At 40.1% G+C, this 12472-nt stretch overlaps 1 protein-coding gene across 2 annotated transcripts in view; it reads left to right on the plus strand.

Annotated features, from left to right (window-relative positions):
- Positions 1-12472, plus strand: part of C7H3orf49 (chromosome 7 C3orf49 homolog) — a 38647-nt gene that overhangs the window by 13022 nt on the left and 13153 nt on the right. The window contains exon 3 of one of the 2 annotated variants that reach the window (XM_053720996.1): positions 11666-11766. In XM_053720996.1, the coding sequence (XP_053576971.1) occupies positions 11666-11766 (101 nt within the window). Of the gene's footprint in view, positions 1-11635; positions 11767-12472 lie in introns of both variants that reach the window. The other variant, XM_053720995.1, reaches the window with a different exon arrangement.

Consider the following 12472-nt stretch of genomic DNA (forward strand, 5'->3'; position numbering starts at 1 on the left):
AAAAATTTGGGTTCAGTGTCCCTTTAATGAACATTAAATTCAAAAGTGAATTCCTCATAAAAGGTTTAATGACACATAGTGAAAACAACTTTAATTACTTATATTGCTTTATTTTCCTGTAATTTGAATCTGAAAATGATAGTTTTGAACACCCCTCTAGAGCAACTGAGGTGCATTTTGTGGTATTCAGAACCCTAAACTGTGCTACATGCTGCACAGTGATTGGTGGATATGTGTAGCAACTTATTTATTTAATTTCCTAACTGACCACAGCAATAAATAAATGATAAACAAAACTCAAAAAGCTTTTAAGGGATGCGTCCCTAGACTGCAAAACAGTCCAAATTATGTTAAAGGGACAGTCTAGTCAAAAATAAACTTTCAAGATTCCGATAGGGCATGTAATTTTAAACAACATTCCAATTTACTTTTATCAAGAAATGTTCTTTGTTCTCTTGGTATTATTAGTTGAAAGATAAACCTAGGTAGGCTCATATGATAGTTTCTAAATACTTGAAGGCTGCCTCTTATCACATGCTTTTTATTAGCTTTTCACAACAGGGGAGTGCTAGTTCATGTGAGCCTTATAGATAACATTGTGACCACGCCCATAGCTTGTGGCAGATACTGCACTAATTGGCTAAAATGCAGACCAATCCTATTATATAAAAGGCCAAGTGTGTTTGTCCGAAGCTGTCATGCGCAGTAGAGACAGCACGATGACAAACACACTTGGCCTTACCTGACATGCTGTTGCTGGCAAATTGGGCGTCGGGGGAAGATAGAGAGCAATAGAGAGGGGGAAGAGAGAGAAAAAGAGAGGGGGGGAGAGAGAAAAAGAGAGGGGGGAGAGAGAGCAATAGAGAGGGGGAGAGAGAGAGCAAAAGAGAGGGGGAGAGAGAGTGTGCAAAAGAGGGGGGGAGACAGAGAGCACAAAAGAGAGAACGCAAAAGAGAGGGGGGAGAGAATGAGCGTAAAAGAGGGGGGAGAGAGAGAGAGCGCAAAAGAGAGGGGGAGAGAGAGCGCAAAAGAGAGGGGAGAGAGAAAGCAAAAGAGAGGGGTAGAGAGGGGAGAGAGAGAGCGCAAAAGAGAGGTGGAGCGAGAGAGAGAGCGCAAAAGAGGGGGAGAGAGGGCAAAAGAGAGGGGAAGAGAGAGAGAGCAAAAGGGAGGTGGAGCGAGAGAGAGCACAAAAGAGAGGGGAGAGAGCGCAAAAGAGAAGGGGAGAGAGCACAAAACAGAGGGAGAGAGAGAGCGAGCAAGGGGTGGGACCGCTGTACTGCAAAAAATGGCCCGTGTAAACGGGCTGTAAGACTAGTAGATAATAAATAAAATGTTATGTGATCAGGGGGCTGTCAATTTACTGTCCCATTAATGGTACTTAGACAGTAGGATAGATTATTGGATGCTCAGTAGGATATAGAGAGGCCTCTTTCAGACAAGATCATGTTCAGAATAAATTAAAGGGACATGAAACCCAAAATTTTTCTCTCATGATTTGGAAAGAACATACAATTTAAAAAAAAACTTTCCAGTTTACTTCTATTATAAAAAACAAGATAAGGAAGGAAAATAAAATTATAGAAGTAAATTGGAAAGTTGTTTAATATTGTTTGCTCTAACTAAATCATGAATGTCTCATTTTGACTTTACTGTCCCCTTAAAGGGACATGAAACACAAATTTTTTTCTTTCATGATTCAGATAGCGAATACAATTTTGAACAACTTTCCAATTTACATCTATTATTTAATTTGCTTCCTTCTCTTGTTATCCTTTACTGAAAACTTTATCTAGAAAAGCTCAGGGGCAGCAGAGAACCTAGGTTCTAGCTGCTGATTGGTGGCTGAATATATTTACTGATTGTCATTGGCTCATCTATGTGTTCAGTTAGAAACTATTAGTGCATTGCTGCTCCTTCAACAAATGATGCCAAGAGAATGAAACAGATTAGATAAGAGAAGTGAATTAGAAAGTTGTTTAAAATTGTATTCTCTATCTGAATCATGAAAGAACATTTTTGGGCTTTATGTACCTTTAAGTGTCATTACACCTATCTAGAGAGTGGGCAATGTTTTGAAACATTTGAAAAATGTAACTCATTTTAACACATTAGTTTGTTTCGAATTCCGAATATTTGCACAACATTCTAATGTCTGTTTAATGTAATAGTATTTATAATGCTCCTTTTAAATGTAATATTCAATTCAAATTTTTCTAATTGGAATATTGCATAATTTGAATCGAATTATGCAATATTCGAAATAGAAAAATTTGTATGGATAGATTTGTATCTGTTATGTATTAATTTACTAAATTCCCTCCCACATGAATTATTGAACTTCTGGATAGCATTTGTTAAAGTGTCAGTAAACCTTAAAAATAATGTTATATAATTCTGCACATAGTGCAGAATTATATAACATTATATTAGCCAAACCTTATAAAACCTAATGTACCCTTTTAATTTTTTTTAAAAAACGCTGTTTTACAGACCCGCTCTCTGTACTCTGCTGAGCGGGTCTGTTATATTGACACAGCGCATCGGGCCAGCTGTATAGTCACAGCCCGGCCCAACCGCGCCATAAGACTAAGTGCAGCTCGCTCCTGCTCTGTCTGACAGCAGGAGCGAGCTGCACTTAGTCACTACCCGGCCCAACCGCGCCATAAGACTAAGTATATAAATTGTGAATGACAATTTAAAAATGGTGTCCTTTAATTACTCTAGTTTGTAAAAAAGATACAGTATGTGATGCATACAATGTGCTTAACTACTTGCCTACAATGTATTGCAGGCAAAATATCATGATTACTTGAACCAAGAACTTTCTAAATATATACACTAGATACATTAGTGGATTGTTAGTCCATTAAAGACCCAGGTTAAATATATTTAAAAATCAAATTGTCTGCACAACTCATATTCACAGCACATATAATTTTCTGTAAACCATTAATAAAAATGAACTCTGAATATCTTTGAAAGTTTAGGACATTTCAGTATGAACTCTGTTACATAAATAAAATTAAATACAGGTATACCCCGCTCATACAGCGGGTTAGAGACCGGAGCCCCGCTGTAAAGTGAAAACCGCCTTAAAGTGAAACAAGGCAGTTTTAGCTTTCTTTTCAGTGTTTAAAATCTTAAAAACATGTTTGAACTAACATATATTAGGGGTGTAATAGCACTACGTTTAGTTTAACACTAGCACAGCAAGTATTCAATTAGTATTCAATAAATACTGTACCTGTAAAATAGTGACAATTACTGTAGTAAAATTTGCCAGACTATAGCACTGAGACACAGATTGCACTACAATGCAGTTAACAGAGTGAACTAAGCATAGCAAAATGGTGCTAGTCAGTTTTCCCGCAATCTCACAATGATTTACAGCACTGTTTCAAAATCCTTGGAGGTTGAACTTCAGCTCCACAAAGTGATGTATTAGCGAATCGCTGTAAAGTGAAGCGCTGTAAAGTGAGGTATACCTGTAATGGCATTTCCATATTATAATGGCATCACATATAGAAGTTGAGTTTTATTCCATCATAGATCATAGACACAGATGAAACATGTTATTAAACTATGGGGGAGATTCTAATCTTTTCAATTCTGTTTATCAATGTGTTTTTTATTTCTGAGCTCACAATCCAAGTGATAACACCATTTCCATTTTGGGAAAAGTTTGGATCGTGAAAATAAGTAAGATTAGTTTTCTCTGTGGGTTTGTCTTTGTGTAAATAACTCATCTAAATATTAAACCATTTTTTTTTTAAACACACGGTTTGTAGTTACAACCAGTTAGATGAAAACTGACAAATATGTTGAGTTTTTCTCCCACCCTGTATGCTCTGTCCCCACCCTCTATGGAAAAGTAGTAACAGTCCAGCACAACAGGCCACTGCACGCCAACCTAGGTCACCACAGAGACCTACAAATATCCAAATATTTTCCAAAAAAGGAAGGCAGCTAAAAGGTGGTATTCAGTTCTTTATTGAGCACACAAAAAGCAACGTTTTCGGGAGTACACCTCCCTTAATCATGCATGATTAAGGGAGGTGTACTCCCGAAACCTTGTTTTTTGTGTGCTCAATAAATAACTGAATACTACTTTGTTCCCACCCTCTATGGCCCACCCCTTTCCCAATATTCAGTGAGTCCTATATAAAGAATAACATTATATATTACACCTCCTGATACCATAAACACTTCTTCATAAAATAAATACAGAATGTACTTGCACCATCTCATACCCTCACCCCTGATGACAGTGCGGGGGCCCCCAAAACATGGAGCCTGGGGTGGGTACACCTCTCGCCCTGCCCAAAGAGCTGATCTGCTAGTACCCATCCCAATTAACCTACTCCTAATAGGTAGAATATACAAGCCAAGAATAATTACATAATCATGACCATACCTGAATAATAATAGACACCCATAGTCCACAAAATCTTTGTGTACCATCATAATAGTTTGGGACACTGTAATATCTTATATTTAGATGTAGGTGTGTTCTGAACAGTGCCAAGTACTGCAAACAATGCATACAACAGTTTATTCTGCAGCTAGGCAGTGCAAAGCCACCCAAAGACTGTCACAGAGATTGCAAAATAGTAACATTATATATACTCGAAAGTGCCACTGCCTCTCTTTGCTTCTTGGTCCTTACTTTATGTTTCTGAGAGCAGCTGCTGCTGGCCTATAAAATAAACATAAAGCATGCTGTGCGCACTTTGAGGTTTGACAAGAGAGAACACTGTGTTGCTTGGTCAATCGCCATAACAAGGTATGGCACACAAAACAGCTGTGCAACGTTCTAGCTAGGGAATTATGCTGCACATTTATTGGGAACTACTGTTCTAGAACACAACCTTGGCTATCCCCACTTACTGTACATACCCTAATCTAGCCACACGAGTTCCTGTATCTTATACAGCAGCACTATTTTCAGTTCCAGCCCAGGAAACTTAGAGAAAAGTTTATCACTAAATAAATAAAATCTGGTATCGGTTAGTAGCACAATATGGCAGTGAAGAGTAAAGGGACCCCTAGAGGTAAGGGCTTTGGGGCATATATTTATGATTGTGTGAGCGGACAAGATTCGAAATAGCGGATCATGTCCGCTGCACATCGATAAATGCTGACAGCACACGCTCTCTGCATTTATCATTGCACCAGCAGTTCTTGTGAACTGCTGGTGCAATGCCACCCCCTGCAGATTTGAGCCCAATTGGCCGCTAGCAGGGAGTGTCAATCAGCCCGATCGTATTCGTTCGGGTTGATTTCGGGCGATTTCTGTCTGTGGCCTCAGAGCAGGTGGACAGGTTATGGAGCAGCGGTACGGAGCTTGATAAATATGCCCCTTGGTCTCACCTGAGACCTCTGAGATCCCTATAGATACTCCCCTGCTTTTGATAAATATTAAAGGGACATTAAACCCAATTTCTTCTGTTAAGTGTGATCAGTCCACGGGTCATCATTACTTGTGGGATATTAACTGCTCCCCTACAGGAAGTGCAAGAGGATTCACCCAGCAGAGTTGCTATATAGCTCCTCCCCTCTACGTCACCCCCAGTCATTCTCTTGCACCCAACGACTAGATAGGATGTGTGAGAGGACTATGGTGATATATTTAGTTTTTATATCTTCAATCAAAAGTTTGTTATTTTATAATAGCACCGGAGTGTGTTATTCCTTCTCTGGTAGAATTTGAAGAAGAATCTACCTGAGTTTTTCTATGATTTTAGCCGGAGTAGTTAAGATCATATTGCTGTTTCTCGGCCATCTGAGGAGAGGTAAACTTCAGATCAGGGGACAGCAGGCAGATTAATCTGCAAAGAGGTATGTAGCAGTTTATTATTTTCTGACATGGAATTGATGAGAAAATCCTGCCATACCGTTATAATGTAAACTCAGCCTTGAATGCAGTAGATGTAGCTGATATCAGGCTGTCATGTATGTATATTTTACACTTCAGTTTTCTGGGAAATGGTACTTTGGCTTTTAAACTGTATACATAGACTTAACCTATTTTGCAGGGACTTGCAATAGGTTTTAAATGACAATTAATTATTGAGGTAAAACGTTTTTTTGCTGGCATGTAAAAACGTTTTTTTCTCTGAGGTACTGGGTGAAAAAATGTTTTGGGCACTTTTTTTCCACTTGGCAATAGTTTTGATTTAAATTAGAGCAGTTCACTGATCCCTCTCACTGTTATGTGTGTGGGGGAGGGGCCATTTTGGTGCTTTCACTATGCATCAGAAAAACTCAGTCAGAGGTTCATTTTCTTCCTGCATGATCCGGTTCATCTCTACAGAGTTCAGGGATCTCAAGAGTCTTTTTTGAGGGAAGTAATCATTCACAGCAGAGCTGTGCTGATTGTATTGACTGTGATATAAAAAACGTTTATTTGTGTATTTTTTTCTGCTGCCTGGGTTAGTTATCATTTGCTGAGGGGAACAATCCTTTGCTAAAACTGTATATTCTGACAAAGATTGATGCTATAACTTAATTATTTTATCTGTTATAATATTTTCTGTGCTTCTTAAAGGCACAGTTCGTTTTCATATTATTTGTAAATTACTTTGAAAAGTATTTCCAAGTTGCTGTTTATTTGCTAGTGTGTTAAACATGTCTGATTCAGAGGAATATCTCTGTGCTATATATGTTAATGCCAAAGTGGAGCCCAATAGAAATTTATGTACTAAATGTATTGATGCTACTTTAAAAAATAGTCAATCTGTACAAATTGAACATATTTCACCAAACAACGAGGGGAGAGTTATGCCGACTAACTCGCCTCACGTGTCAGTACCTGCATCTCCCGCTCAGGAGGTGCGTGATATTGTAGCGCCGAGTGCATCTGGGCGGCCATTACAAATCACATTACAAGATATGGCTACTGTTATGACTGAAGTTTTGGCTAAACTACCAGAACTAAGAGGTAAACGTGATCACTCTGGGATGAGAACAGAGTGCGCTGATAATGCAAGGGCCATGTCTGATACTGCGTCACAGTTTGCAGAACGTGAAGACGGAGAGCTTCATTCTGTGGGTGACGGTTCTGATCCAAATAAACTGGACTCAGACATTTCAAATTTTAAATTTAAGCTTGAGAACCTCCGTGTGTTACTAGGGGAGGTATTAGCGGCTCTGAATGATTGTAACACAGTTGCAATCCCAGAAAAAATGTGTAGGTTGGATAAATATTTTGCGGTACCGACGAGTACTGACGTTTTTCCTATACCTAAGAGACTTACTGACATTGTTACTAAGGAGTGGGATAGACCCGGTGTGCCTTTCTCACCCCCTCCTATATTCAGAAAAATGTTTCCAATAGACGCCGCCACACGGGACTTATGGCAAATGGTCCCTAAGGTGGAGGGAGCAGTTTCTACTTTAGCTAAGCGTACCACTATCCCAGTGGAGGATAGCTGTGCTTTTTCAGATCCAATGGATAAAAAATTAGAGGGTTACCTTAAGAAAATGTTTGTTCAACAAGGGTTTATATTGCAACCTCTTGCATGTATTGCGCCTGTCACGGCTGCAGCAGCATTTTGGTTTGAGTCTCTGGAAGAGACACTTCAATCATCCACACTAGATGACATCACACACAAACTTAAATTCCTTAAGTTAGCTAATTCATTTATTTCAGATGCCGTAGTACATTTAACTAAACTTGCGGCTAAAAATTCAGGATTCGCCATTCAGGCACGCAGAGCTCTGTGGCTAAAATCCTGGTCAGCTGATGTTACGTCTAAATCTAAATTGCTTAATATTCCTTTCAAAGGGCAGACCTTATTCGGGCCCGGCTTGAAAGAGATTATTGATGACATTACAGGAGGTAAAGGTCATGCCCTGCCTCAGGACAAGGCCAAAGCCAAGGCTAGACAGTCCAATTTTCGTTCCTTTCGTAATTTCAAAGCAGGAGCAGCATCAACTTCCTCTGCACCAAAACAGGAAGGAGCTGTTGCTCGCTACAGACAAGGCTGGAAACCTAACCAGTCCTGGAACAGGGGCAAACAGGCCAGAAAACCTGCTGCTGCCCCTAAGACAGCATGAATTGAGGGCCCCCGATCCGGGACCGGATCTAGTGGGGGGCAGACTTTCCCTCTTCGCCCAGGCTTGGGCAAGAGATGTTCAGGATCCCTGGGCGTTAGAGATCATATCTCAGGGATACCTTCTGGACTTCAAATCCTCTCCCCCAAGAGGGAGATTTCATCTGTCAAGGTTGTCAACAAACCTAACAAAGAAGGAAGCGTTTCTACGCTGCGTACAAGATCTTTTATTAATGGGAGTGATCCATCCAGTTCCGCGGTTGGAACAAGGACAAGGGTTTTACTCAAATCTGTTTGTAGTTCCCAAAAAGAGGGAACCTTCAGGCCAATCTTGGATTTAAAGATCCTAAACAAATTCCTAAGAGTTCCATCGTTCAAGATGGAAACTATTCGAACAATTTTGCCCATGATCCAAGAGGGTCAGTACTTGACCACAGTGGATTTAAAGGATGCTTACCTTCACATACCGATTCACAGAAGTCATTACCGGTATCTAAGGTTTGCCTTTTTAGACAGGCATTACCAGTTTGTAGCTCTTCCATTCGGACTGGCTACGGCTCCAAGAATCTTCACAAAGGTTCTGGGCACTCTTCTGGCGGTACTAAGACCGCGAGGAATTTCAGTAGCTCCGTACTTAGACGACATACTGATACAAGCTTCAAGCTTTCAAACTGCCAAATCTCATACAGAGATAGTACTGGCATTTCTAAGGTCGCATGGATGGAAAGTGAACGAAGAGAAAAGTTCTCTCTTTCCACTCACAAGAGTTCCCTTCCTGGGGACTCTGATAGATTCTGTAGAAATGAAGATTTACCTGACAGAGGACAGGTTAACAAAACTTCAAAATGCATGCCGTGTCCTTCATTCCATTCAAGAGACCAGAAATTCTCTTCTATGGTGGCTTTATCGGCCACATCTGTCCAGGGGAATGCCATTCAGCAGGCCAGACTGGTCAATTGTAACAACAGACGCCAGCCTACTAGGTTGGGGCGCTGTCTGGAATTCTCTGAAGGCTCAGGGACTATGGAATCAGGAGGAGAGTCTTCTTCCAATAAACATTCTGGAATTGAGAGCAGTCCTCAATGCTCTTCTGGCTTGGCCCCAGTTAGCAACTCGGGGGTTCATCAGGTTCCAGTCGGACAACATCACGACTGTAGCTTATATCAACCATCAGGGAGGGACAAGAAGCTCCCTAGCAATGATGGAAGTATCGAAGATAATTCGCTGGGCAGAGTCTCACTCTTGCCACCTGTCTGCAATCCACATCCCGGGAGTGGAGAACTGGGAGGTGGATTTCTTAAGTCGTCAGACTTTTCATCCGGGGGAGTGGGAACTTCATCCAGAGGTCTTTGCCCAAATACTTCCACGTTGGGGCAAACCAGAGATAGATCTCATGGCGTCTCGACAGAACGCCAAGCTTCCGCGCTACGGGTCCAGATCCAGGGATCCGGGAGCGGTCCTGATAGATGCCTTGACAGCACCATGGACCTTCAGGATGGCTTATGTGTTTCCACCTTTCCCGATGCTTCCTCGATTGATTGCCAGAATCAAACAGGAGAAAGCATCAGTGATTCTAATAGCGCCTGCATGGCCACGCAGGACTTGGTATACAGATCTTATGGACATGTCATTCTGTCCACCTTGGTCGTTACCTCTGAAACAGGACCTTCTGATTCAGGGTCCTTTCAAACATCAAAATCTAACTTCTCTGAAGCTGACTGCTTGGAAATTGAACGCTTGATCTTATCAAAGCGTGGTTTTTCTGAGTCAGTTATTGATACCTTAATACAGGCTAGGAAGCCTGTCACCAGAAAGATTTACCATAAAATATGGCGTAAATACCTATATTGGTGCGAATCCAAAGGTTACTCTTGGAGTAAGGTTAGGATTCCTAGGATATTGTCTTTTCTACAAGAAGGTTTAGAAAAGGGGTTATCCGCTAGTTCCTTAAAGGGACAGATCTCAGCTCTGTCCATTCTGTTACACAAGCGTCTGTCAGAAGTTCCAGACGTTCAGGCTTTTTGTCAGGCTTTGGCCAGGATTAAACCTGTGTTTAAAGCTGTGGCTCCACCATGGAGTTTAAACCTTGTTCTTAACGTTTTACAGGGTGTTCCGTTTGAACCCCTTCATTCCATTGATATAAAGTTGTTATCTTGGAAAGTTCTATTTTTAATGGCTATTTCCTCGGCTCAAAGAGTCTCTGAGTTATCAGCCTTACATTGTGATTCTCCTTATTTGATTTTTCACTCGGATAAGGTAGTTCTGCGTACTAAGCCTGGGTTCTTACCTAAGGTAGTCACTAACAGGAATATCAATCAGGAGATTGTTGTTCCATCCTTGTGCCCAAATCCTTCTTCGAGGAAGGAACGTCTTTTGCACAATCTGGATGTAGTTCGTGCCCTTAAATTTTATTTACAGGCAACTAAAGATTTTCGACAAACGTCTTCCCTGTTTGTCGTTTACTCTGGTCAGAGGAGAGGTCAAAAAGCTTCTGCTACCTCTCTCTCTTTTTGGCTTCGTAGCATAATTCGTTTAGCTTATGAGACTGCTGGACAGCAGCCTCCTGAAAGAATTACAGCTCATTCCACTAGAGCTGTGGCTTCCACTTGGGCCTTTAAGAATGAGGCCTCTGTTGAACAGATTTGCAAGGCTGCAACTTGGTCTTCGCTTCATACTTTTTCCAAATTTTACAAATTTGACACTTTTGCTTCCTCGGAGGCTATTTTTGGGAGAAAGGTTCTTCAGGCAGTGGTTCCTTCTGTATAAAGAGCCTGCCTATCCCTCCCGTCATCCGTGTACTTTTGCTTTGGTATTGGTATCCCACAAGTAATGATGACCCGTGGACTGATCACACTTAACAGAAGAAAACATAATTTATGCTTACCTGATAAATTCCTTTCTTCTGTATTGTGATCAGTCCACGGCCCGCCCTGTTTTTTAAGGCAGGTAAATATTTTTTAAATTATACTCCAGTCACCACTACACCCTTGGCTTCTCCTTTCTCGTTGGTCCTTGGTCGAATGACTGGAGGTGACGTAGAGGGGAGGAGCTATATAGCAACTCTGCTGGGTGAATCCTCTTGCACTTCCTGTAGGGGAGCAGTTAATATCCCACAAGTAATGATGACCCGTGGACTGATCACACTACAGAAGAAAGGAATTTATCAGGTAAGCATAAATTATGTTTTTTTTTCTCATGATTTAGATAGAGAATACCATTTTAAACAATTTTTAAAATTACTTCTGTTATCTAATTTGCTTCATTCTCTTGATATTCCTTCCTGGAAAGCATATCTAGATAGGCTCAGTAGCTTCTGATTGGTGGCTGCACATATTTTCCTCATGTGATTGGCTCACCCATGTGCATTGCTATTTCTTTAAGAAAGGATATCTAATGAATGAAGCAAAATAGATAATAGAAGTAAATTGGAATGTTGTTTAAAATTGTATTCTCTGTCTGAATCATGAAAGAAAATGTTTGGGTTTAATGTCCCTTTAATAATTCCTTCTTGATAATTTAATTCATTTGAAACATTAGTAGCATTTTACATTATTACTTATAAGATTGTTTTTCTTTAAAAGCAACTCTACATCTGGATGTTAATGTTGTAGAAGCTGAAACTGAACGGATCACTGCGAACAATGTGTTAGTGCGGTCCAAGAAGCTGACAAGACGTGTGTCCGTTACCTCCGTACCAAGTGGACTTCAGAAGGTAAAACTGATAGTTGTCTAAGGTTAATTGTCCTAGTAGTTTTAAAAGAAAATGCATAATGATATACCGGTATTAATCAAGTCCTCATATAAGTTCTTATACATCAATCACTTGATAATATACAAATATAAAAACACTAATTCAGTAAATTATTTGTTGTATTACTGACTTGAGTTTAGTTTGGGCTAGATTCATGGTCGGTTGTTAGGCTGTTTCTTTGTTAAAGAGACATTCCAAAAAAAATTGGAATGCATGTGGGTGCAGTACAGTTTTTAGCATAAGCTTTTTTTGCTATATAAAAGTATTAGCAAAAATGCTTCTAGTAAATGTTATAACTATTTCAAGAGTGTATTTAAAGGGACAGTCTACACTAGAATTGTTATCGTTTAAAAAGATAAAGAACACCTTTACTGCCCATTCCCCAGCTTTACACAACCAACATTGATATATTAATATTCTTTATAACATTTAAACCTTTAAATTTCTGCCTGTTTCTAAGCCACTACAGACAGCCTCTTATCACATGCTTTTGTATTGGCTTTTCACAACAGGAGACTGCTAGTTCATTTGGGCCATATAGATAACATTGTCCTCACACCTGTAGAGTTGTGGATGACAATGCACTAATTGGCTAAAATGCAAGTCAATAGATAATAAATAAAAAGTCATGTGATCAGGGGGCTATCAAAAGAGGCTTAGATACAAG

The sequence above is a fragment of the Bombina bombina genome, chromosome 7 (genome assembly GCF_027579735.1).
Source record: "Bombina bombina isolate aBomBom1 chromosome 7, aBomBom1.pri, whole genome shotgun sequence".
NCBI lineage: Eukaryota > Metazoa > Chordata > Amphibia > Anura > Bombinatoridae > Bombina > Bombina bombina.